Source organism: Carassius gibelio, chromosome A25, assembly GCF_023724105.1.
Source record: "Carassius gibelio isolate Cgi1373 ecotype wild population from Czech Republic chromosome A25, carGib1.2-hapl.c, whole genome shotgun sequence".
Taxonomy (NCBI): Eukaryota; Metazoa; Chordata; class Actinopteri; order Cypriniformes; family Cyprinidae; genus Carassius; species Carassius gibelio.
This window is the reverse complement of record NC_068395.1, coordinates 8,955,195-8,982,976: the sequence shown is the minus strand read 5'-3', so window position 1 is coordinate 8,982,976 and position 27,782 is coordinate 8,955,195. Positions and strand designations below refer to the sequence as shown.

The 27,782-nt window shown below is 37.0% G+C and overlaps 2 protein-coding genes across 3 annotated transcripts; both read left to right on the top strand.

The window, feature by feature from the left end:
- Nucleotides 1-235: 235 nt before the first annotated feature.
- On the top strand, nucleotides 236-18,236 carry LOC127947084 (tyrosine-protein kinase CSK-like). Of its 2 annotated transcripts, none has more exons than XM_052544012.1 (13): nucleotides 236-734; nucleotides 7,448-7,560; nucleotides 7,682-7,795; nucleotides 9,055-9,167; nucleotides 11,088-11,307; nucleotides 15,685-15,778; nucleotides 15,907-15,972; nucleotides 16,178-16,277; nucleotides 16,361-16,451; nucleotides 16,553-16,626; nucleotides 16,787-16,982; nucleotides 17,079-17,165; nucleotides 17,492-18,236. In XM_052544012.1, exons 2-13 carry the CDS (start codon nucleotides 7,546-7,548, stop codon nucleotides 17,672-17,674), a joined length of 1,353 nt encoding a protein of 450 aa, XP_052399972.1. In that variant the 5' UTR covers nucleotides 236-734; nucleotides 7,448-7,545; the 3' UTR covers nucleotides 17,675-18,236. The 2 variants fall into 2 exon arrangements, with proteins under 2 accessions (XP_052399972.1, XP_052399973.1); XM_052544013.1 differs by lacking the exon at nucleotides 236-734 and adding an exon at nucleotides 7,275-7,296.
- A 6,022-nt stretch (nucleotides 18,237-24,258) lies between these two features.
- On the top strand, nucleotides 24,259-26,504 carry cplx3a (complexin 3a). The gene is made up of 3 exons (XM_052544556.1): nucleotides 24,259-24,594; nucleotides 25,538-25,625; nucleotides 25,709-26,504. The coding sequence occupies exons 1-3, from the start codon at nucleotides 24,434-24,436 to the stop codon at nucleotides 25,931-25,933; spliced, it is 474 nt and encodes a 157-aa protein (XP_052400516.1). The 5' UTR covers nucleotides 24,259-24,433; the 3' UTR covers nucleotides 25,934-26,504.
- The last annotated feature ends 1,278 nt before the right edge of the window (nucleotides 26,505-27,782 follow it).

Here is a 27,782-nt window from a genome sequence, read left to right as displayed (position 1 = left end):
GCTGCTTATAAATATTAATTATGTATAATGACGTTGCTTGGTAACCTTCTTGGAGCGTCCGCCTACGTAGCCTCATTAATATTGACGAGCCGTCATTATAACGTTCCTAATTGGCCAGCAACCTGCCGCCCACCTACCAGCGTCTTGCTATCATCAAATCACATCTCGTCAATTAATTAATATTCATAAGCTAAGCCTTCTCCGTAGTATAATTGTCAATGCACGCACATGCGCACTACGCACGGGGCTGTCTGAAGAAGTGCGTTTCCTTTTCAAGTGGCTGGCTGTATGCATGTATGTGTGTGTAAAATCGTAGCCCCTGGGTGTGCTGCGCTTCCGTTACGCATACAAACGGCTCGCTTCAGGCGGCGTAACGTTGATCGAATTTTACCGTTTGTGAAACGCTGCAACAGTTGTGTTTTTAAGCCGAGCCGTTTGTTTCCTCACGCGCCATGTTTTTAAATTGAAGAGAATTCAGTCGCTGCAGTCTTCAACGGTTTTGGGGGATAATATTTGTCTTCTAAGACGAGCTGGTCATCTTTTGTCTACATTGATGTTCGAGTAAAGCTCTCTGGAAGATCCGTTTTGCTGAATGTGTGAGTGACTGCTTCTGAATCTTCTTTTGATACGATCTAGTGGGTTTGACCCACACATGGACTTAGTGGACAAGCCTGAAACATCTCTAACTTTAAGGCTTTTGGACATCAAGGGCTGATCATCCACGGAACACATAGGTACTGTTTTGTATTATGTATAATGCCAATATTACAGCTTGATGATCTTAACCACCTTTTTGCTTCTTTAAACCTTCTGCATGTCTAAGAATGGGCACATTGTTTCTGAATTTGAATGCGAGGGTCTGCTTCCCAGCTGTCCAAATAAGAGCCACTTGAGGCTCCTGCATTGGAGGCCATTCATGATTTGTTAATCGACTTAAAGCATCTGTGCAAGATGCATTGGATGGTGCATAATGGACTAGTCCCAGTTTGAGATGTATTGTCTCTTTCCAAGTCCTGATTGGATCAGCAGTGCTGTTGCCCATCAGCATCATGCTGGGGTTGTTATGTTGTCATGGTTTTGTGAGTGTTTAATAACAACATCTGAATGTGTGATTGAACTGGAGATTTGGTGAGAGACACTCATTTTGTTTTGAGCTGTCAAGGGACGACAGGGTAACATTTACTACTGAACACATACAGTTCAGTAACTTACCTGTTACATGCTATTTGAGCAAGAAAAAATTCCCATGATAAAAGGGCAGTTATTCAAATCATAGCAGAAAGGCTTCAGTGTGTTTTGCCTTCATTAATATTAATGAGATGGATTTAGAAAGGTTGAAATCCAAAGGTCACTTCCTTCTGTTAAAGTGCAGATTTTAAAGGACCAGTTCCCCAAACTAGTCACTGTCATGTTTCAAACATGACTTTCTCTTTATTTACACATTTTTTTTAATGAATTTCCAGACCAACGTGAAAAAAAACTTTTTTTTACGTAATAAAAATGAATGTGGACAGTAATGCTTAGGACAGTAAAAGTTTCATAAAAATAATTCATATATCCAATGCACATTATTCCAGTGGTTGACAGTAAACCTCTGAAATGGGCTCAAAAAAATGACTTTTATTTGACAATTGGTGGTGTTGGCAATTACGTGTCTTTTTACCCAGTTTATTATATTCTGTGTTCAGGGACTTAAAATAAACATTAACTCAAAATATAATAATGTTCAAATGTATTTATATTTCAGCTAGTTGCCAACCTTTCTCATTTTCATTTAGTATAAAATGTGTTCAATAATAAAAATAATAAAATACTAAATAAAATCCATTTAACTTCATTTACTAAAATAACAAACTAAAACCGAAGTAAAATTCATAAAAACTATACAGACTTTGATAATGACACAAAACGCAAAATGTAAAATAAATAAATTCATAAACTAACTAAAATTAATACTAAAATGTAAAATATTAGTAGGAACTATAATAGTATCTCAGTTATACTTAAAAAAAACCACTGCTTTTTTGAAAAATGTTGGTATGTAATAGTCATAAGCTCTTAAAGGTTCAAAGTATGGGAAGATTTTCAGGAAATAATGACTTAGATTTCAGCATGCTTCTACTGCAAAGAGTCATAATACTCGGAATATAGTGCAAAGTCATATGGATATTTTTAAGGTACTTTTATGGTGCTTTTGTGTGTTGGGGCTTCACAGACACAGTTCCCATGTGTATTCTTTAAAAATGTACTTTTTACTTACTACAGCTTTGGAACAACATGAGATTTGAATAAATTATGCTAGATTTGTATTTTTTATTGTTTTTTGGGGGGGTTGAATTGTCAACTGGGCAGCCATTCTAGAATGTCTTCTTTGTCATCATTATATGTGTAACTATTTTCTGCCTTCATTCATTCTTTTTTTGCTTAAAACCGTATCAGCTGTCCTTGTCATCTCAGAGATGGCCGTTAAAAGCAGAGCCCCTCTTTTGAAGAGCATGAAAACAGCACTTCCTGTTCAGTTCCTTTAATTCACACCAAAGAACTCCTCAGTTGAGCTTGGTTGCATCTCAAAGTATCTGTCAGAATTAATGTCTTTCTGTATTTCTGATTTCAGGGATTTCCCCTGCTGCTAAACTGCTGTCCTTTAAGCATTTTGCAGTTTTACATGTTCTCATATACTACTCAGTTTTATAACAACACTTCCTTACAGAGCCTGACATGGGAAACTGATAGCGCTCATTGCTGTCAAATCTCTTTGCAGTGTTATTTTGCCTTTCAAAATAAGGGGACAGATACTGTCCAGCTGCATTGTGTGATGTTATATGCCAAGTCTTCTGTTAGAGGATCAGAGCTAAACTGAAGCTGTTCTAGTTTCCTGTTTGGTTGTAGAGCTCACCTTGTTGATGCTGGTCATCTCTACTGTCACAGTGGCTTGTCAGTAGATGACCGAGCAGTAATTAAGCATCAAAGGGAGCTGGAGGAGCAGCTCTGCCCAGAGGGGTCAAGCTGGTGTGAGACGCCCCCTGCCATGACAATGTTGAGCTTAAAAAGCCTTGTGGGAACAGAACTGAAGGAAATAACTGGGTGTTATTATGAAGGCTAATGAATGATATACACCCAATGTGATCCTCATTTACTGGGGTCTTTGATTGTTTTTTAAATAATAATCTCCAATCCAATCTTATGAGAAAATGAATATATATATATATATATATATATATATATATATATATATATATATTAGTAATCTCACTTTTCTTAGTTCACATCATTTTTAGGTTTATGAAATTTATATAATTTATATTTTTTCTATTTATATTCGCTATAATAAATGTATGCTTTTTATTTACATTAAAGCTAAATATATTCAGTAATATTCTATCATATAATGATAATATTTCAGAATGAAAATGGTCATTCTCTTAGTATCCTCCCCTACACTGTATTTCCCTGTGGCCTTTGTAGGAATGCTTTGTCTTCCATCACCATGGAAATTTGTGCATGAATATTAATGACATGCATGAGGAATTTCTTGGTGGGCCTCCCATATGATCACAGTGTCCATGTATGATTACATGTGGAACTGAGGATTATTACTAAAATAACCTGTGTGTGTGTGTGTGTGTATATTTATATATATTATATATATAAATTATTTTGTTGAACAGTATAGTCAAGTGGCTTTTTGTTACTGCAATAAATTATTAATAATGCGTAACATGATCTAAAATGAAGGTAATTATTTATAACTTAAAGGCCACGTGATTCAAATATATATATATATATATATATATATATATATATATATATATATATATATATATATATATATACATACATACATACATACATACACAATTTAAATGCTATCAATTTAGAATCATGGGGCCAGTAATGTTTTTTTTTTTTACTTCATGTTTTTGAAAGAATGACCAATGCTGCATTTATTTGATCACAAATACAATATATCTAAATAAAATAAATCTATTTGAATATATTTTAAAATGTAGTTTCTTCCTTACCTGAATTTTCAGCAGCCCTTTTTTAGTGTGTATTATTTTAATTTGTTTATTGATAAGATGAGATGATAGCATGGCTGTGTGTGCTCAGTTTGGTCTTATCAGCTTCCAAGTAAACAATCTCATGAAACCTTTGTGTGATGTGCAGAATATAGTTGAGCAGAATACCTGAGGTCTCAATCTCTCAACCTGTTGGATCTTGCCCTAGTGCACAAGAATCCCACATTTCATAATTCTGCTTTTCACTTATATCATTTTCATCTTCTCATACCCATTCAGCGGCAAAAAAGCAATGATTGCCTTTACAAAAAAATAGTACAATTGTGGTACAGTAACCGTTTCAGATGGAATCATCATGATTATCATATTCATGTACAATTCTTTTTGTCATTGAAAGAATGTTTCAGCACATTTTGTTAACATCAGGAGGATTGGATTAATATACTTCTTGTTGTCTATCTAAATAATGTCTGTGCTATACTGTAAATTTCCTATATCTATGTCATAACTACAGACTAAAGCAGTTTGTTCAGTGAAGCCTTTCTGAAGAACCTTGAAGATCATCAAATATTCGTGAATGAATGCCTGATATTGAGCATGGATACAAACCCTGACACATTAGCACTTCATAATGGATCCAAAAATAGAGAGCATATCTCCAGCGGCCCTCCTGAAACATACTGACTGTACTCATTAAATTAACATGCTTGCTCCATTTGTTGCTGAAATGGAGGACTGTAGAGCATCCAAGCGTTGGGGATCGTACGCTGACCCATAGAAGTATTTTGTAAGCGTTCTAATAGATCAGATGTTTTGTTAAGAGGATATGAAGTAGATGGGTTTAGGGAATGAAAGGCTGTGAGGCTGGAATCCACTCTATCTCTGAGCACATCACGTCTCTGTTCTCTCTCATTGAAGTTGTTTTCCTGGTTCCTCGTGTGGCCTGGAGGAAACAGTCATGCCTCCCCAGTCCCCTACTGAGTCCGACTGCTGCTCTCACACGTGCTTCGCTTTGAACACAACAGCATAAATCACAGTGTATGATGTATTGTGTGACATTCAAAGGCATTTGGTTTAATATCCTGCAGGCTTTGTTTCAGGTCCAAACTGAAAAGATGATCAGGACGGCCTCTGTATGAGAGTTAAAGTGGGTCTGGAAAAAAGTCTCTTACAAGAACATCAGTCTCCTCGGCTGTGAACCGCTCCTGGCGTGTGCCTGGTAAATACGCCATAATAATAGCAATCCATAATGGAACTTGCGCACCTGCTTTTAAAGGGAATGTTGGATGACGCTCTGATTGGTTTATTTCACGTTACGCCCAAACCACACCTATGAATAATGAAGCTACTTCAGACCAACCCACTTTAGATTTGCGCCGGGCGCAAGAGCCATTTATCCCGCCGGGAAAATAGCAACAGCGCCGAGACCCGCCCACAAAGTTACTTGCGCTTCGTGCTTTGACACTAGCGTTTCAGATCGTTAAAATAGGGCCCTTAGTGCTCATCACCCACCAATGCCTGCGTACCAATACAGGAAGACCGTTTTAGTCTCAGCAGCTCATGCAGGAAGTGACTTCATGTTGTGGAGCTTGCTGCAGCTTTCAAGCCAGAGATACTTTGAACTGATAGATTGGCAGTCAGTGTTGGTTGACATATTAAAGAGGTCAACGCGCTCAGAGTTGTACCATATCTAGTTCACAAGCACGCCGCATACACTGCACTTCTGAAAATAAGGTGGGAGGGTTGAACTGGTGTGTGAATTTCATTGCTCCACACAAAGAATGATAGAAAACGGTTGCAAATGCCTGCAAATGGTATCAAAACAAACTTGCACAGCCTTTAAAGTCAACAAAACACAGCCTGTTTACTTTCTTAATGACCGTTCCTTACCGTATTGTGCACGAATGAATGGCACCGATGAATAAAATCCAGTCCCGCACCTTCTCTTCTCGTTGGATTTTCTGTTTTGTTCAGAAATACATCACATTATGAAACAAAATGGGTTGGGAATGCTGTTTTATGTGGACTTTTAAAGCACTATTTCTGTGTAATAGATTATTTGTTAGATTTCCGACTAGAACTAACTGCTCAGTTGCAGCTACGTTTTCTGTTAATGTCGAGCAGAAATGTTTCTGGTACATTTGGTTTCTGATTCCAGGTGTTGTTAAATTCCCGTGAGAAATCGTCCAGAAAATCTGCCTGCTAATTTGTTCCCATGAGGGCGTTACGTGAGGATGGCAGACTCGCATGTGTCATTTGTTTTAGTTTGTTCAGAAGTTTCTACTCCCTACAAAACTTGTCATAGTGGAAAGAGAGCGATAATAACTTTCAGATTCACATTGCTCATCACCACGAAAGCGAAACATTTTTTTATTTTTTTTACTTCTCATTTCTGATTTCTGGTGTTCTCAAGTCTCAAGCTGTGGTGTGAGCTTATTTTTTTTTTCATAGTAATATATTTTTATTTGTGGAAAACCACAGCTTTATTTAACCTCATGAGTAACATGAAGAGCCCAAGTCTCACAGAGCCAGATCTTTGAGTTAACAGAACTAGATCTAATCTGGTGGCGACTTGGACTTTAAGAATCAGTCTGGCATAGAAACATCTGATTGACCCGCATATTTATCTGAAATCTGCCACAATAACAGACCAGCATGATAAGAAAAAAAAGTGTATCACTGCTTTAATGTTACTTAGTTTATTTAATTTCACATATTTTGGTATCTCAACAGTCTCCAAAAAATGGATGTACCTGAAAGTGGGTGTGTGTGTGTGTGTGTGTGTATACTCCCAAAACAAGAAGTGAGCTAATTTGTGATTTATTATCCTATATAAAGTTTCTGACGATTTAAAAGATCCATGATTGGTCATATAGGTTCATCAGCAGTGTTGGGGGAAGTTACTTTTAAAAGTGATGCATTGCAATATTACGTTGCCTCCTAGAATTTTTTTTTAAAACTAGTTACTTGAAAAAAGTAAACCGATTACGTAACCCTTGTTATTTGAAGTGTGTTACCCCCAACACTGTTCATCAGTATATTTAGCTTTGGTCTAGGCTATAGGTAGAGGCTTTTCCAAGTGTAAAGTGTTTGTTTTAAGGCTGGCTTGATGCCCTCTGCTCACACTGAATATTTAACAGGCTTTTTGCAAGCCTGCTTGCTGCTCAGCCCTTCTTCCTGTCTGAGGCATCGGAAAATCTACAGCCGCCACTTCCCCTTTGAAAGTGTGTGTGCTTGAACCTTATTTGCTGGTAAACTGTGTTTGCTGACATGCTTGGTAAATCTAATTTTGAGTCATTGTTTAAATTTGTCTTTTGCAAGTGTTAATGTTTTTTTAAGTGATGGATTAAATGGTATTATTATTTGAATTTAAAGTGCTTTCAATAATGAATAAATGTGTGTGTATATATATATTTTTTTATTCATAGATCTTTGGCCAGTTCTGGCTGCAGCTGTATGCCTCAGGCTCAGCTCTGATGTTACCGGCTGAAACGGGTCGACTGTGAGAGGACGACTTCCCTCAGCTATGTCTACCTTTCAGGTAACGCAAGCCTTGAAATGTTGCCATTAGGATGTTATGTAAATTATGACTTTATTTCATTTATACAGCATCCTGTGTTGACATCAAGGGCTTTTCCTTAATATCCCATTCCCCTCTCTAGACAATCTGGCCTCCGGGCACCGAGTGTGTGGCCAGGTACAACTTCCCTGGAACGGCTGAGCAGGACTTGCCTATGTGCAAAGGGGATGTCCTCACTATAATTGGAGTAACTAAGGTAAATTTCTGAAATGTAAGAATGACATGTATTTAGTCCCTCAAAATGATCCTTTTAATTTTAAAACGTAAAAAATAAAACTGAATTTTATTACTGAAAACATATTACATTTTCAAAATGTGGTTGAATAAATGTGAACATTTTAAAATGTAATTTATTCCTGTGCTGTATTTCAGCAGCCATTCCTCCAGTCTTCAGTGTCACATGATCCTTCAGAAATCATTCTAATATGCTGATTTTCTGTTGAAGAAACACTTGTTTTATTTTCAATATTGAGAACCGCTGAATTTTTTTGTTGAAACTGATTTTATTTTATTTTTTATTCCTTGATAAATAGTTCAAAAAACAGCATCTATTTGAAATAGAAATATTTAAAATATTTACCAATATTATAAATGTATTTCCCTATTGTTATTTCCTATGAATTATTGATTATATTTAATTCATTCGCTCTGTGAAAACTTACCACAAACGGTTGAACAGTAAAGTATTTGTAAAGATTTTAGAGGAAATGTGTGCCAATATATATATATATTAAAGGCAAACTTCATATAAGTATGCTCTGGTGTTGCAGGAACACAGTATTGAGGCTGTTTTTCAACCCATGTTTTTAACCCGCTATGAACTGAAGATAATGCATTATAAAAATCGAAACAGTAAAATGTATTTGTATTTTTTTATTTATTTTTCTAATTTATTGCTTATAATTGTTTCAATTAATATATTAATTAATACTTTTGGATTTTAAAGTCTAAAAAGTGTGTCATTATATAAAACCTTTTGTTTTTGTGAAAACTTTTATCTGAACTGTAAATCATGCGTTTTATGGTCATTTTACAGTTTAACATGTTACTGTAGACATTGCCCTTCCGCTCTCATATGGTAGTAATTTTATTTGTGCAGGTCTGAAAAAGCTCTCAAAAAGTTTTACATTTGAGCTTATAAACCCTGATGAAACCCTGGTACAGCGAAAGTGAATAGGAACTAGTGGCTGCCACGGTCCCAAAATGGCTTGAAAATATCATAAATGTGCCATACAACAGATAAGTGTGAGCAACAGACTGAAATTTAAGTCAGGAATAAATGTTTACTGTATTGAAATGTGCAGCGTGAACATCCTGCTAAATATCTTGTTCTGTGATTTACGTCAGAAATTGTCTTATGGGTTTGGAATGACATGAAGGTTAAATATAAAAGAACACATTTTCATTTTAGGGCAGCTGTTCATTTACAATTGGTTTGCTGGTGCTTCCTTCCAGGATCCAAACTGGTACAAAGCGAAAAACTCAGCAGGACGAGAGGGTACCATACCAGCAAACTACGTTCAGAAGAGAGAAGGAGTGAAATCAGGCGGAAAACTGAGCCTCATGCCGTAAGTACATAGTTCAATGCTTTTCATATATATATGTGTGTGTGTGTGTGTGTGTCTATATATATATATATATATATATATATATATATATATATATATATATATATATATATATAAGTTAGTTTTGTCTTCACTGATCTTCACTTGAATTATGATAAGAGAGAGTGTTTATGTGAGTTTTATACTTTCAAACAATAGCAGGCTATATTTATCACTGATAACATCACAGATCACCTACTATAGTAAATCTGTAATAATACACAAGTGTCTTCCTGCTTTCTGGTCCAGCTGTTTGAATCGGCCAGCTGTTTAAAAAAGCTAGGAGAAATCCGAGTGTTATACAAATGGCAGCACTCAGGCCAGTGAAAAATGTCCTTCTCTCACCATGTAATATGCAAAGGCCAGAGACATGCATCGCAATTAGGGTTTGGTCGTAAGAGAGCATGTGATATTCTTCAATTACTTGCTGCTTTTAGAAGAAACAATGGATATAATGACGCTGATGTCTCCGTTTTATTTAGCGTGGCAAGACGAGCTTAGCTTGGAGCGTCAAGTGAGTCCTTCAAACCTTATGTATGGGATCTGGATGTCTGCTTTTAGCCATGTGTAATGGAAGGTTTAGTTTTAGATGTGTTTGTCTTTAGCATAGTGTGACAGTAGAGGTCTTTTTTTTTTTGCTGTCTAGTCTTTGGTAAGTGCACAGCTTTGGTTTATTTTCGATGGTGTGTATGTATATGTGTGGGTAATTGGGAGATACAGATTGGATGTTTGTCATGCCAGGGAAGCCGCAGAAGGGCCAGGCAAGGCCAGCGCTTCTTTTGGAAGCCTGTAATTTAGCTTCCGTTTCTCAGTCTTGTGCACAATGTTATGTATTTGAATCAGTGTTTTTTACTAGATTTTCCCGATAGTTGGTCCTATGGTGAAACATTTGGGTGTTTTTGAGGTCAAATACCATTACAGCAACACTGTATTTGTACCATTACTGCATACTAAAAACAATGCAATATTTGTGACGTTGGGTTTTTCTACATAAAATGGTATTTACTGCAACAAAACTTTTAATAAAAAACTTTATTAAATAATTTTAAAGCATTTGACAGATTCAAATTGATAATCTGTGATTTAATGAGTCTTTCTGAAGAACTGATTCTTAAGAGTCATTTGCTAATAAGGAATACATTGATTTAATTCATACGGGAAATTCATAACTGAAATAGATTTTATGTTAAAACAATACTATTTTTGGGACACTAGGTTTTTTTAAATGAAAAATACCAATACAGCAACGGTTTTGTTGTTGTTTTTTGCATTAAATGTTAACACACAAATTCAAAGTCTCTTTCATCTGTAAATTTATAGAAACGGCTCATATCATTAATTTGCGAATTAGATTACATTTATTCATTTAGCATTTATCCAGAATTTAGACCATTAGACAATATGAAAATAAAACAATTTAAGATTCATGATTCAAAGCGCAACACTGATTCAAAATGATAACTTTGTGGGTTCATGAGTCTTTTTGACCTATTCATTAAAAGAACTGGCTAATGTTAACTCCACATTAACATTTATTTATATAGCAAACACTCTTATTCAAACATCACAAAACAGTTTGTTATAATAATTAAAAAACAGTATCTTTGGCCTCTTCATTGAATATTGAATCAAAGCATCAGACTGATTCAAAACAGTAAATTCTGGGTTCATTAAATGAACTAGCTCATGAGAGTCATGCATTAGTAAGTGTGGAACTGTGTAATGCTTACAGATTTTATTTATGCACTTTACACTTTATAAACTTGATCAACTGACTTAAAAACTCCTCTTCATCAGACCACAGCAACACAAAGTATGCAATGCTACGACTTGTAAAAAATGAACAGAGCAAACTAATGTCCTTTATCTGTGGTCACTCAGATGGTTCCATGGAAAGATCACACGTGAGCAGGCCGAGAGGCTGCTTTACCCCCCAGAAACAGGCCTCTTCCTGGTGCGGGAGAGCACAAACTACCCTGGCGACTACACCTTGTGTGTCAGCTGCGACGGCAAGGTGGAGCATTACCGCATCATCTACCACAACGGCAAACTGTCCATTGATGAGGAGGAGTACTTTGAAAACCTCATGCAGCTCATGGAGGTGAGGGTTGTTGCAGTGTTAATTTCGTTGACTAAATATTTTCGTCATTATTTTCGTCACGAATATATTTTTGCCGACGAAAACGAAACGAAAACTAAAATAGAAGGCACTGATGGAGACTAAAACTATGACTAAATTGATTGACATTATCGTCAACGAATAAAGGACGAGACGAAAATAGACTGTGACGAAAATCAAATCAGCAGACGGGAGAGATGCGAGGAATGAGCAAAAGAACCGGCAAAACAGAACAGACTGCATGAGAGAAGAGAACCAATCAGAGCCTGACTTATTGAGACGTGAAGCGAAGGTTTTCAGTTTTTATGAGCTCCCGGGAAGTCGGCATTCGAAGAGGTGATAGGGACTTTAAGCAACAGCCTCTGGTGGAACGGCAACGCCATTCTGGCGTTGTATTGCGCCTGCGCGAATTTAACTGCTACTTTGTGACGTTCTAATTTAACGGTCTACTACGGGAGAACAGCTGATTTGACGGAATCGCTACAACGTGAGAGGTTGGGTAAATAAATGTTATGTTTTTAGACTTATTTACATCATACAATATTAAAAACTCCTCTTCTGACAAAAGATTGTCATTTAACGCCAAAAGCAATCCTTCTCTTGCTTTTTTAAATTATATATTTTTTTGGATCTCAATAAATTAATTAATGCTGCGTTGCGCTGTTCTGTTTTACCGTTGCTTAGTGACTTTTACGTTCTTGGCTACAGCGGTGTGACGGCAAACTTCCGGTCGCTGTAGCCGTTCCATTCGCAGCTGTTGCTTAAAGTCCCTACTGTCTAAAAGAGCGACAAAATGTCCACAGCTCACTTCACGTTTGACGACGAACAAAACAAAACAACGTGTAAAGCACGCAGAGCGCTCATTCGTGGCAAGAACACAACCAATTTGAAAAGACATTTACAGACGAGCCACCCGGACATTTTCTCAAATGTAATTTCACAACGATGTTCTTTTGTTTATTGAGCTAAGCAAAATTGGAATAGTGCAGTGCGTAGATGTTGTAGCATTAAATATTACGAACTGAAAAGTACTGTAAAATAGCCCCTTCTTCAAATTAGATGCGAGCACAATACTAATACGTAATATCATGATAAATACATTTGATTAATACTAATGTTTAGTATATTTTATAATGTTCTACTTGTTGACAATATCACAAATATTTCTATATTAGTCATGTGAAACATGAATGTTCACATCCTATCATTATACATACAAATCTAGCAATATTGTAGTATTTAAAACATACAATATTGCTAGACAAATTAATACCTTATAAAATCTTGTTACTTTTTTTATCCACCCAACTTATTAAATATTTACTTTAAATGTATGCACTTATTGTTCAGCTCAGCTGTAAGCTTTAAGGTCCTGGACCTAACGTTATTTTTCTTTTATTGATGGTCAATTGGCAGCTAGTTATTGTTTACATTATCATGACAGTGTTTGTTGCTGCATAAAAGCTTTTGAATCGAAATAAAGACACAGTTGTGTTGAAATAAAGTTGAATTTGTGTTTTATATATTTTGGTTAAGTTTGTTTCCTATACCAGCTGTAAAAAATTGTCTAGTAAATCTGTTATTGATTTTAGTCTTATTTTAGTCGACTAAAATACCAAGCAATTTTAGTCGACTAAAATAAGACTAAAATTAAAACAAATCAGATGACTAAAACTTGACTAAAACTAAAAAGAATTATAGTCAAAAGACTAAGACTAAAACTAAATTAAAATTTCGTGTCAAAATTAACACTGGGTTGTTGGCTTATGACCTGGTCAAAGTTGTTGTTTTCATAACTAACAGGTCTATGTATGGTCTTATGGGTGATTGGTAAAATGCTTAAAGTAAATGGTCAGCAAGTACATTCCAAAGTTAGCCCAGCGGGTTGTGAAACCAACAGGCTTCTTCCTGTGAGTCCTCTCACCGCCTCCGTCAACATTTTCAAATTGATCACCAGACAGATACAAAAATAGCCCTAACAGGAAGTCAGTCCACATCAGACGTACTGGCTACAGACATGGACCAAGCATTTACGATAGACTCCAGGAAACAATTTTATACAGGCACACCTTGTGCTTTGAGGTCAAAGGTTCAGTCCAGGCTTGCTGGGGGAAATGACATTGCTAAACAAGAGCTGTGAACTGAAGCTTTCTCTAGTCGAATGTCACACTAACTCGCAGAACATCCCTTACATAACAGATTACCAGAGCAATATTATGGGACAGTCATGCATCAGATGTAATGTAATACCATGATATTTTGAAATATTAAGCATACCATGAAAAAACATTGATTACTATTCATTTACCACTGTATTTACATGGAACTGTTTACAACATACTTTAGAGAAAGCAAACTGAAATGGGTATTCTTATATATAGTATAATATACTAATAGGAATAATAACAATAATGTTATTTTTATATATACTAAAAAAATTATATATATTTTTGGCATATATAAAAATTACTTTCAATTTTCTGTAGTAATATATATTTAATAATTACTAATATATATATATATATATATATATATATATATATATATATATATATATATATACTACACCACTTCCATTTTCATGTGCAAATCCACTTTGGCAACCAACGTACAAGTTTTAATTGTGTGCCAGAGTGTTGCTATACGGTTGCTAAGGTGTTCTGAGTGGTTTTAGCATTTCTTTGCAGATCATTGGGTGTTCTGGGTTGGTGCTAAGTGGCACATATCAGAAGAGTCCATCATTCATACTCTGGGCATTGCACACCTCATCATTTGATGTGAGAATCAAGCCTGTAGCACAAGGCATGATGACTGCACCGCTAATGAAAAGGGAGGCTTCAAAAGAACCGCTTTACATAGATGTAGAATGTAAATAACTCATTTGTATAATTGTACATATCTTTTTTTTTTTTTTATTCCACTGTCCATTGGCCTCACTAGGGATGGTCTGTGTGATTAACCAGTGATCCGTCCTCAGTTTAGTGTTGATTGTACTGCTCTGGTTATTTTCGATTGAGGTCTGGGTGACTTTAGTGGTCAGAGGCACTATGGGTTCCTCAAGTCTCTCCTCACCCTTTCTATTACGGAATTCCACACATTCTTTACTGTAATTTTGGCTACAGTCGCCCTCTCACTCTCTCTCTCCCACCCTTATAGACTCGGCTGAACATTTGTGCACTTTACAAAGAAGTGGACAAGTCTTAAACGGTCTACAATGAGCCTTTATGTTCATTGTGATTAAACTACCGCAGATTATATCCTTCCCGCAATACACAACTGATAAAATTCAACAGAAAACCAGTGGAGAGATATTCAAAATAAAAGCTGCAAATTGATACTGTCCACTGTTGTCTGTAATGGCTCATAAATGCAAGTTTAACAGGTTTTTTTTTTATTATTATTACTTTTATTCAGCAAGGACGCACTGAATTTATCAAAAGTGAAAGTAAAGATATTTATAGTTACAAAAGATTTAAATGTAAAATAAAATTATATCTACTCATCAAACAATCCTGAATAAAAAAACACATAACAAATGCAGCCTTTATCAGAAATATTAGAAAAGCCTTACCGATCACAAACTTTAGATCATGACATTATTGTGTAGGCCACTAATAAAAATGTTTTTAAAAAGTTTTTCAATATTAATTCATGAGAGTTCCTAACTTTAGAAACTGAAATAATATTTGGCCAGGGACATTATTAGTGCGTCCAAGAATTGCTGCAGCGTTTGTTGGAGTGTAGTCATGCAAATGTGTTGTTATTTTGAGCGCGCGCTCACACACACGCGCGCGCTCCAGTTCCTGGAACAGTTGATAAGGAGGAAGTGACAAAGAGGAAACGAGCGCAGGTTCCAGATCATTTCAACAGTCCAATCGATGCCGTTTCAATCATGTAACAATATTATCTCATCGTCTGGCCTCGCGGTTATAGCGTCCAGACATATAGAATCACAAACGCGTATTTCAGCTCTGAAATGATAAGAATGTAGTCTCCTGTGTGGACGTGTTCATCTGAGGAGAGGAAACGCAACGCACGCGGAATCAAGAGAAGATGCGTATACAGCGACATCTGCTGGCCATCACACTTTACTGCTTTGGATGTGCTTATTCTTAAAACACAGTAAAAGCACAATATATTTCATGAGTTATTGTCCATTTAAATAACACGTTCAAGCCTGGTTTTAATTTTTACAGTTATATAAAGTGCATTTATTTGCATCTTGATTTCCATAATTTAGTCAAAAGTTCATTTGTTCAAATTAAATGTAGCATGGTATTAACATTAACAGTTTATCATTATACTTCCAAGGTACTTCTTTTGTAAACTATCTTAACTTGTGTGTGTACATTTTAACAGCACTACACTAAAGACGCAGATGGACTTTGTACCAGACTTATCAAACCTAAACTCATGGAGGGGTCTGTGGCGGCCCAGGATGAGTTCTCGAGGAGTAAGATACTTCTTGACTATACTCGCATTTGAATTTCTCGATCTATAGTGAATTATGTTTCTGCATGGCTTCAAGGTTTGTTTAATGAAAGATATTTTAATAGGACCATTAATCGTCCCTGTCCACAGGTGGCTGGGCTCTGAATAGAAAAGAACTGAAGCTTAACCAGACTATTGGAAAAGGAGAGTTTGGAGGTACAGATGATTATTTTTTCTGTTGAGAAATATCATCTAGATCACTGAATCTAAATTAATTTGGTTCAGGACCCAGATGTGACTTTTTTTTTTAAGCTTATAAATAAATACAAAAGCTTATAAAAATGAACTCAAATATATTAATAGCATCTTGAAGTACACTACATTAATTTATGCTAAAAAATATGCTCTTTTTGGTTCTTAGATGTGATGGTCGGAGACTACCGAGGCAAAAAAGTAGCAGTGAAGTGTATCAAACATGACGCAACAGCACAGGCCTTTGTTGCAGAGGCGTCTGTCATGACGTATGTCCTCCCCAATCAAATCTAAAAATACCACTTTTAATATTTTTATATTCAAATATCAATATTCATGTTGATTGTTACAGGCAATTACGGCATACTAACTTGGTTCAGCTGCTGGGGGTGATCGTGGAAGAGAAGGGCAGCCTCTTCATTGTCACTGAGTATATGTCCAAGGTCAGTGTTGTCTCAGAGATTTATGTATCCAGTATATGGATGTATGCATTTAATCTTGTCTTTATAGCATGCAAAGCATTATTTTAATGTCTTGTTTTCAGGGTAGTCTAGTGGACTATCTGCGCTCCAGAGGACGCACTGTTATTGGTGGAGACCGTTTGATCAATTTCTCTATGTGAGTTTCTTTTTTATCACATCTTTTATATGTTTTTTTTAACCTTGGCACCCATCCTGCTTTGTCTGATCTGTAATTATAATATTAATAAATTATTTTAAAAAAATTGTTAATTGTTTACATTTTCAAATGTTTTCTTAATTTTTTTTTTTTTTTTTAGGGATGTCTGCAAGGCGATGGAATATCTTGAGACCAATAACTTTGTGCACAGGGATCTGGCAGCTCGTAATGTTTTAGTGTCAGAAGACAACATAGCAAAAGTCAGTGACTTTGGCCTCACCAAGGAAGCATCCTCTACTCAAGATACAGCTAAACTCCCTGTTAAGTGGACTGCACCTGAGGCCTTAAGGGAGAAGGTGTGGTGTCCGCTTTGCTTTTTACATGTTCAAACAGACACATCTTAAAAACCTCCTCTTATCTTTGTGTTATTTCTGCCCGTCTGTTTGGAACAGATGTTTTCCACTAAGTCAGATGTATGGAGCTATGGCATCTTACTGTGGGAGATCTATTCCTTCGGTCGGGTACCTTATCCAAGAATTGTAAGTCTCTTCGAATCTGACACATGACAAACATTACCAATAAAAAATACATTTGTGATCCTTTTTATGTAATTTATTGATTCATTTTGGTATTATTATTTCAATTAGTTTCACTAATAATGATCTTATTTTAACCCATCTTTTGGTCAAATATGAAACAACCCAGAAATTTGAAAAACATTTTGTTTTAACTTAATTATAATATGTTTTAGTGTTTTGCAAGATTTCTGCACATGCCACATTATTAAATTCTACCAGTAGAGGACTCTGTGGTCTACATCAGCACATTTTTCCTAAATTGTGTCCTTCATCCTCTGTTCTTACAGCCACTGAAGGAGGTTGTCCCGCGTGTAGAGAAGGGTTACAAGATGGACGCCCCAGACGGCTGTCCGGCGGTGGTGTATGACATCATGAAGCAGTGCTGGACTCTGGGCCCTTTGGAGCGTCCTAGCTTCAGAGAACTGAGACAGCAACTTCAAGACATCATAGCCAACGAGCTATACCGATAAAAGACAAAAACTAATAGAAAAAACACAAGACGACCTTCACGGGACCATTCCCATACAATCTGACCAAAATCTACTCCTAAAGCAGTGGACTTTTTTTTTTTTTGCTTAATTTTGCTTCGTTTTCATGGCTTGATTTTCTTAATTTTGGGGAGGCTGGCCTTCTCTACTACAACTCACCTCTTTTTGATTCATAAGATCCTTTGGCCTCCTCTGATATGTCCTCATACGCTTCATTATTTTGGACGTTTGATTAGCAAATAGGATATTCTGCCAAAAAGTTAGAAAAATCTGCTAATATCATCACACAATAAATGTCATGAGAAATGCTATATGACAAAACATTCAGATCCCATAAGACTTGTAACCAAAAACAATAATTGGCACTTATGGAAGACCGTATGCTCAATTGTTTTCTGTTCAACTGTTTTCAGTTCCAGTAGCCAATGAAATACACCAGAGAATCTTTCTTCCATTTCACAGTGCCTTCACACCAGAAGTCTGTCTCGCCCCAGAGCTTGTTTCTTTGTATTTTTTTTTAATACATTGTTTAAAGGTGCTCGTATTTCCTGCTGTCTTGCTCTTCTTTTCAAACATTTGTCTGTCTGAGCCTCAAAACCCCACAGGATGAATATAAACTTTGAAAGAAATGTGGCTGGTGTGGAAACCAGAATGCTTTAATTAAGAATAATAATTATAATTATAATAAAATCATAATAAAATAATTTAGAAATTATACGAAAAGGCCACAAAAACAGATCAGATAAATATTTGTGATGTATTAAACATTGACTTTTGCGAAGGAATTATATATTTTTTTTTCAGTGCTTGTAATTTTTTTTTCTTTGCTGACATATTTCAGATAAAGTCCCCAAACAGATTGATAAAAACAGATGAAGACAAAAAAAAGAAATAAATAAAAAGGCTCCAAAAAAAGCTTTGTATGTGTCTCTGTGCCTTTAAATGTGACCACGGTCTTTCAATTTAAAGGTTAGTCAAGGAAACTCTAAATGTACCCAGAGAGGAAATATGCCATCTATACAAGCTTCTGCCTGTTAAGCAGCGAGCCAAACAGTCATGACACATGACAGATTTTCACCATAAGGTTTTGACACACTTGGTAATAATACTGATGCCCTGCAGATGCGCTCGACATGTGTCACATGTTTTGAAAAATCGCATCACGTGCTCCTCAGGATGTGATAGGATTGTTTTCTGGTCTATCTATAGGATGCTGTATTTTTGCTCGGTGCATGTTTCTGCCAGCAACATGATATCAAGAAGAGGAAGATTCATGAGTATGCAGCTAGAACGAAACCTGAACCACTGAAATGCTGCTTCTGTGGTTTTCGGTGAAGGTGAATCTACCTTTGGTGAACAAAAACATACACAGAGAAATGTTTGCATTTCTATCTGTAAATCACAAATATTTGAATTAATGTCTTATGGTGAGATATGTGTATAAATTATAAATCTGGAAACATTTCACTTTTTATTTCTACAATATATTAAAAACTCTAGTAGAGAAAAAAACATAAATTTTAAACATATTCACACATATATTAATTCACGTGTGTGTAAATTAAATAATGTTTATATCAAACAATTGTTTCTAATTGATCATTCTTTTTAATGACATGCAGATTTATAAAAAAAAATGACATATTTGTATGTCATCAAAAATACTAGTCATTAAATAACATTAACTTGAGTTGAATTTAATATAACTTGAAATTGCTCAGCTTAGATGAGTTAAAACATAACTTGCCATGGCTTACTGATCAAATCATTTTATACAGTGCATGCAAATATGCATATTTGCATGAATGCATTTGGAGGATTAATATGTACTTCAATTAAGCTACTGGAACTCACTGCATATTATAATAAGATGATGCTGTATTTTCTTTTCATTTGAAAGGAAAAGGGAAACAAACTACCTGTAGTTCCTCCCCTTAAAATCGGAGATCCCTGAAATTCTTACTTAATCTTCAAGCACACAAGCTTCTCTGTTTAACAAGGAAGAATGAGGTAAGTCAGGGAGACGGGACTTCAGCTTCTCCCTCGGGCGTCCTGTGTGCTTCACGCCAGAACGCTTGACTGTGGATGTCACCATGCATGTGTCACGATTTGCTCTGTATTGTGGCCTATTTGGAAGACATGGCCAAGGGACCGTAAGTAGAGTTTAATTCAACTGCTTCATTTAAAGAAAATTATTCTGACCTCACGTTATGAGGGACAGAACAGAAATGATAACAGCCAACATTCACCGCTTCAAACCATCCCTACCAAGCGGTCAATAACAGCAATGATTCGCATGTTTCTTCAGTCTTTATCTCCATGATGTGCAGTCTTCATGCATTTGCCTGAAGAGAGCAACATTAAGTGACGTGCTAAGTTTGATTCTCTAAAATACCAAAGTTCCTCCAGCTGTAGGTTCGGAAGCATCCGCAGTGCTCGTCAGCCCCCATTTACATCTCTCCCATGACATTTGGGTTCAGGCCCGGATCCGGCCTTCACCCACGCCCAGCCTAAGGGAACTCGAATGCCAGTGTGAATCCCAATCAACACTAGAAGTGGAGTCCTCGAGATGCTTACGCTTATGACAGTCTCCGCTCATGCAAAACGCCATCTCTCTGTTGTTTGCATTTTGGCAAGAAATGTGCCTCATGAAGGGTAATTGAGTACAGTGATTCAGAGTCCTCTGAACGGAGAAGTGTCTTTGTGCCAGGACTCGGTATAGGGCACTGCTTCAGGCAGGAGACAAACCTTCTCAATGCCCTGGCATTTGTTTGAAGAATCACTGACCCTCACAGACAACAAGTGCTGTAGAATGCTTGGGAAAGTGTCTGTGCTGTTTGTGTATAGATGCTAAATGCAATTCAATATAGTCTGTTGTTCTTCACTGGACAAATGAGGACAAATCAGATTGCAGCTGGTCATGTTTAAAACATATATGATAATGGATTCAGTGTGGCGTCTCTGAATAAACTCTCATGCTATCAGAGATTTCCATCTGAAAGCAGTTGAATTCAGCAAGATGAATGTTCACAGCAAATTTAACTGTTAAAATTCCCCCCAAATGGTACAAAGCGTTGACTCACAGCTCTCTTTGGGAAAGGTCATCATATCATCCAAAGAGGACATTTAAACATGTTTTATTCATGTTTTCGGGTAGTGATTTGTCAATTTATCTAAACAATTTGTAGATGACAAGGAAAAATGAATATTTCGAAAAGCTAAAAGAACTTGCTTGGGACACATTGTTCGTCACAAAGCAGAATATAAATATATGTATAAAATGAATATATTTAATATATAATATAATATGAAAAAAATAATATAATAATGTGTAATATACACTGAACAAAATTATAAATGCAACACGTTTGTTTTTGCCCCCATTTTTCATAAGCTGAACTCAAAGATCTAAGACTTTTTCTATTTAAACAAAAGGCCTTTTTCTCTCAAATATTGTTCACAAATCTGTCTAAATCTGTGTTAGTAAGCATTTCTCCTTTGCCGAGATAATCCATCCAACTCACAGGTGTAAGTATATCAAGATGCTGATTAGCATGATTATTGCACAGGTGTGCCTTAGGCTGGCCACAATAAAAGGCCACTCTAAAATGTGCAGTTTTACTGTATTGGGGGGTCGGGGGTGGGGGGGGGGGTTGTCCGATGAGTATGCTGGCCATGCCAGAACTGGGGTGTTTTTAGCTTCCAAGAATCGTGTACAGATCCTTGCAACATGGGGCTGTGCATTATCATGCTGCAACATGAGGTGATCTTCGTGGATGAATAGCACAATGGACCTCAGGATCTTGTCACTGTATCTCTGTGCATTCAAAATGCCATCAATAAAATGCACCTGTTTTCGATGTCTATAACATACGCCTGCTTATACCATAACCAAACCGCCACCATGGGCCACTCGATCCACAACGTTTACATCAGCAAACTGCCCCCCCCCCCCCGCTCCACCACATGCTGTCTGCCATCTGCCCTGTACAGTGAAAACCAGGATTCATCCATGAAGAGAACACCTCTCCAAAGTGCATCACACCATCCAATGTGAGCATTTGCCCACTCAAGTCGGTTAAGATGACGAACTGCAGTCAGGTTGAGACCCGATAAGGATGACGATCATGCAGATGAGCTTCCCTGAGATGGTTTCTAACAGTTTTTGCAGAAATTCTTTGGTAATGCAAACCGATTGTTGCAGCAGCTGTCCGGCTGTGTTTTTTACTTCGATGTCCAAGGCATGCCTCTCTGAGAGTGGTCCTCGGGACAAATTCGCCACACGTGTGGAGTGGGTGCTGGAGAATAATGGACTATACTTCTCCATCTGCCCCGCTGGTGAGGACATCTACAGCCCCACTCCCAAACCAGAGACCAGCCAGCTGTCATTCTGCATGGAAATGTTTCCAGTGCCCACCTCAGACGGAGAGCATGAGCCTGCCATGACACGTATGCCAGGAACAAATGGACATTTTCCAGATGGATGTAATAGACTGGTTTGGGGAGGCATTACCCAGTTCTCCTGTGTCTCCACTGGTTCCACCCAGCTCAAGTCCTCCTGTGTTCCCTCCCAGCCTCCCTCTCCCGCCTCCTCTTAAACCAGACAGTTCCTCAGCCCTATCTCCGCTGGTGCCTGTCAGTACCTCAGCTCACCCAAAGTCAGCGCCATCTGGGTGCTCTGATCCGCCTCGGGACTTCCAGTCTTCAGCTTCACCTTGGCGTAAGTATCCCCTGTCTCCGGCTCCAGCCTCCGGGCCCTGTACTCCACCTCGGTCCTTCGACACATCGGCTCCGCCTTGGCTCTTTGTTGCCTTGTCTCCACCATGGCCTGGCACCCCACCAGCTCCAGCGGGCTCCCTCGTCCCTCCGGCTCCATCTTGGTCAGTCTTCAACCATTCGCCACCTCGGGACTCCACTTCTCTGGCTTTGCCTCATCACTCCATCCCTCTGGCTCTGTCAGGTTCCTCCTTCCCTTCGTCTCCACCTCCATCTTCACTTCCGCCTCGGACTCCTGAGCCTTCAGCTCGGTCTTGGCCCTCCGGAACTTCAGTTTCACCCTGGCTTTCCTTCTCCTCTCCATCCTGGGCACCTCATACATGGGCTCAGTCTCCGACAGTTGTCCCCAGGTTGTCATCTACACTAACTCCACCATGGCTCCCCCCTCCCTCGACTCCACCCTGGGGCTTCTTCCTGGCTGGTCTCTTGACAAAGATCTGGATTCTCCTGCTCCTGGATTCCCCTTGGCCCTTCCCACCCTGGGTTCCCCCATGGACTTTCTTTTTGGACTCTTTTTGTTTCTGGCCCTCTCCTGTTCTATGCCCTCCACTTGAGCCCTCACCCTCCCTCCTCAGCTGGAAAATGTTACGGTGCAGGGACGCGCCTTTCCAGGAGGGGGCGAACCGTCACATTTCTGTTTTCCTGTGACCTATTTTTACTTTCCCTCCTAATTGTCATTTCAATTGAGCTTGATTAATTCACTCATTAGTTCTTTTGTTTGCTCCCTTAAAAAAAACTCTCACTTTCCCTTAGTCTGTGTCCGTTCTCGTTGATGTAATGTAGATTTATTTGCCTTTCTCCTGGATATTCTAATTATATACCTTTTTGTTGATCTCCTCACCAACCCATAACTATTATATTTGTTGTTCATTCGCATATTATTTCAAATAATTTTATTCAGATATTAATGTATAAAATGAAACCATACAAACAATAACTATTGTTATTATAATTGTCATATATTCACCTTCACCATCCTTAATTATATTTAATATATTTCATTCATTTTAAAGCAGGCAGCTAAGGAAAATAAATGATCTATGTGTATGTATGTTGTATTGCATTAACATACTGTACTTATGTAATATTTTATATAATCTTTTCTTATGTTGACACATATTTACTCAAGCGTATGTACTGTTTACATACATGTCTGTGTTTGTTGTCTGTACATGTCAATGCTCTGAAATAGAGCCTCATCACAGCATTTCACTGCTCACTGACTAAACCATGTATAAATCTGTGTGCAAAATTACTTCAGCTTGGCAACATATTGTAAAAAAATATTCATAAAAAACTATTATACTAGGTAGTGTGTGCCACAAATCCAGAAACAAACTGCACATTTTAGTAGCTGTTGTGCACTAAACAGTGTCCAAAACAAAACAAAACATCAGGGCCATGTTATAGAATTTGATGAATAAACATATCAGATGCTATAGATAGATAGGCTGCACTGTATGTCTCCACAACATACACAATGTGTATATTTTTAGGCGCTACAATTAGCACTGTAGGTTTTTGTGAGGTGGAGGGGGTTTGTAGAATGTAGCCTTCGATATATCAATATCGAATATAATAGCCTATACACATGTCTATGAAAGCTATAATATCTACAGCATATGGACTAAAGAGTGTATACTACTGGAAACGTTTTTGAGCCTCATCACCTTCAGTCAGCAGAAGAAGCGTCGCGCGTTACTTCAGAGAGAGAGAGAGAGAGACAGAGAGAGAGAGAAAGAGAGAGAGAGAGAGAGAGAGAGAGAATTCCTCCGCCTTGTGCAGGTTATTAATATTTGGTGCTGAAACTTGAATTGAGCGGAAGAAATCAAAACACCTTTCGCTGTGGCGGTTTTGTTTTCTTCTCAAGAGTTGGACGACACATAACTGAAGAAGAGTTTCTCAAGTGACTGACATAGTATCCACAGAAGCAGGCGAGGTATATCTGTATTCTGCAGGAAAACAATGGCTTTTATGTTCAAACACATGATAGGAGGGCAGCTGAAGGATCTTACCGGCGGTCTTGGAGAAGAAAAACCAGAAGGAGGAGAAAAGTCAGAAGCTGCAGCGAAGGGAATGACACATGAAGAGTTCGAGCAGTATCAACAACAGTTGGCGGAGGAGAAGTAAGATTCATCACTTTTGATATCCTCCACTTTCTGTTACTTTGGCGGTAACAGTTGTTAAGCATATGATATAAAATGTTTTAATATTTTTCATATGCATAATTTTCCCAATCCATTAACTTTCGTTCGGTAATAACCGATAAATATGATTTTTGTATTATTATTATTATTATTATTATAAATGCAATTAATTTTCAGACAATTATTACATGTTATATTATATTTAATTGTTTTAAACAACAAATTCCACAAAACAATAAAAAAAAAAAAAATTTTTAAAAAGCGTGTCCCTTAAGTAGACATCAAGACACACGTGAATCATAATTGAGAACCTGGATGAAGTTCAAAATAATAATAATTTTAGACATTTACATAGGCTATATCACATTGTGACATCCCCTGTCCCTCCTATTTGAATCTGACACACAAAATGCACAGTCACTTGTTCAAAGGTAATACAAGGGGATGTAGAGAAGGTCAATGTTTATCTCCAGCTTGCTGTATTTCTGTGGTTTAATCAATACTGGATGTCACCTTGCTCTCCAGATTCACGTTTCTCTGGTTTGGCATTGAGGACAGTGACTCCTCTGGAGAAATGCATATGCAGCTGTTTTTCTTCCTTTATGTGCATTTTTGTAAGCGTCGTATTACATTGTCCTAGACACAAAAAAGTTCAGATGTGCACTGAACAAAATTTCACAGTGAATCATGTTTAGGCAAAATAATTCATTTATAAAATTATATAAAAATGTAGATATTATTGTTTTAATAATTTTATTAAATAATATGATTAGCAAAATTAATATAAAAATACATTACAAATATTCATTTATTATTTAAATGTATTTTATTTTTAATTTTTTTATTAAGTATAGGATTAACAACAACAACAACAAAATGTTTTAAGTTCTTTTGTGTCAAAACCACTTTTATGTCCTACTAGGATGGAGCGGGATACCAGCTTCGCCCAAAAGAAGGCTGAGCGAGCCACAGTCAGGAGCCACTTCAGGGACAAATATCGTCTTCCAAAAGTAAACATCACTTTATAAAATGCACTCTATATGATCCTTTGTAGTTTGCTATTTCAATATTAACTACTATAATGAATGAACAGAGTGAACTGGACGAAACGCAAATTCAGGCTGCGGCAGATGACGTGGAGTTGCCCACAGAGCTGGCCAAGATGATCGCTGAAGACAACCAGGAGGAGGAGCACAAGCAGTCCGTGCTGGGTCAGCTGACCAACATCCAGAATGTAGATATTGATCAGCTAAAAGAAAAGGCCCAGTCCACCATCGAAGACCTTAAACAGTCTGCTGAAAAGTGTGAGGTCATGTAATACACAAGCACCGCAGAGCTGGACTGCTGATTGGGGGTCAGATGTTTCCTGATATATCTAATATAGAGAATAAATCTGGTCCACAAACAGCAAACATATAATGAGATCAATCTCTGATTCAAGAAAGATGAGCTCCTACCCAAAGCCAAGCAATCATTTATAAGTGTGTTTGATGTTGCAAATTATGTTTGCTTCACTGTATACATGTTATGCTTTATCATAATTGTGGCTAAAGGCAATAATAATCAGTTAAGAACTTTCTTGGCTTGTTGTTCTTCAGTGTTTAAAATGTCAGCATCCAAATTAGACAGAAAATATTACAAAATACAGTATTCCAGCCTGCTAAATGTATATTGCTAATATGTATTATTAATATTATGTATAAAATAAAAACATTGATAAATTATACATAAATAACAATTTATGTATTTGCTCCTTTTTATGTACTTAATATGTTGATGTATTTATGTGCAGTATGTATATAAAACATACATTGTTGTTTTTTTATGAACACCAAATATGAACTTGTGACCAGTAATTGTTTATTTCTCTGTTTGTATACACTTTTTTATTTCAAGTCAGTCAGTGTTATTAATACTCAAAATAAAATAAAAGTTAATGACAAAAAAATAATTTTAAACTTCGACTCCTTATTATTCTTATTTATCTCAGTTGCCAATGAAACATTTGGCGTTTTCATTTATGGTTTACTTGATGTTTTGAAATGACATACTGAAATAAAATTAATAATACCTATACAGACACAATACAATTACGAAATCTTTAAAATTAGAATGAAAGTTTAACTTAAATGTGGGAACCATTGTTAAAGGTTGACGTTGTCTATAACTCATTTCTTACTTATTGAGTGTGATGCACATGAAAGAGGGAGCAAGATTTCAACTAATTCAAGCTTTAAGATCTTTGGTAATAAATAACTAGTCATCTCAGGTTCTGTTAGGAAATAACACAAAACAAGAATATTTCACGAATTAATTATTTTCCTAAAAGTAACAAGAATAGAATTTAAGATGCTGTTGTATTAAAATAAAGTTTTTTCTTCTTCTCCTCCCTCTCCTCTCCCAGATCCCCCCTATAAGGAGCCCCGCACATGACATGCAAGACAAAATTAATAAATTGTGCGCACGATTTACTAATTCATTCCCTCAATGTACTAAAACGTGCACACGATTACTATTTCATTCCCTCGATTTACTATTTCGTTCCCTTGATTTAATATTTCGTTCCCACGATTTAGCAAAGAATTAGGAATTCTTGCGAACAATTCATAAATCAAGTGATCGAAGTAAATCGAGGGAACGCAATAGTAATCGTCTGCACGTTTTAGTACATTGAGGGAGCGAATTAGTAAATCGTGCACACGATTTAGCCTAATATTTTTTCATGCATGTCACGTGCGGGGCTCCGTACCCCCAATTGTCATTTGTGATATTATTTTCCAACTTCCTCAACATTACGCGCTCCACACTCCTATCCAGTAGGTGGCGGGAATACACCATTTAATTTGGTCTGCCAGAAGAAGAAGAAGAAGTAACGCAACTTTGAGGCATCATGAAAAACATGTCACTGTCAGAACTAATACATGCAACCGCTATTTAACACGCAGGAGTTTTTTTTTCGAAGTTGACATTTCATAAAGGCGACAGAAACAGCTATGGTTGCCAAAGCGGATTTTTTTTTTATCGTCGGCTGCCCAAAGTGGTAGGAAACACACATTTAGATCCATCAATAAAACAGGAGCAAAGGACGACAGCGCCGATCACTGGACGAGTGTGTGTCTCAAACTGCAATCCAGATCACATAAACAAACTCAAATCCGTGTGGCCTG

What these genes read in the sequence shown, in the direction of transcription:
- cplx3a (XM_052544556.1), top strand. Translation starts at nt 24,434, where the DNA reads ATGGCTTTTATGTTCAAACACATGATAGGAGGGCAGCTGAAGGATCTT. An exon ending in CAACAGTTGGCGGAGGAGAA is followed by an intron (nt 24,595 to 25,537) that starts GTAAGATTCATC and finishes ATGTCCTACTAG; the next exon opens with GATGGAGCGGGATACCAGCT. An exon ending in ACAAATATCGTCTTCCAAAA is followed by an intron (nt 25,626 to 25,708) that starts GTAAACATCACT and finishes ATGAATGAACAG; the next exon opens with AGTGAACTGGACGAAACGCA.
- LOC127947084 (XM_052544012.1), top strand. An exon ending in TCACTGAGTATATGTCCAAG is followed by an intron (nt 16,452 to 16,552) that starts GTCAGTGTTGTC and finishes TCTTGTTTTCAG; the next exon opens with GGTAGTCTAGTGGACTATCT. An exon ending in GGGTACCTTATCCAAGAATT is followed by an intron (nt 17,166 to 17,491) that starts GTAAGTCTCTTC and finishes CTGTTCTTACAG; the next exon opens with CCACTGAAGGAGGTTGTCCC.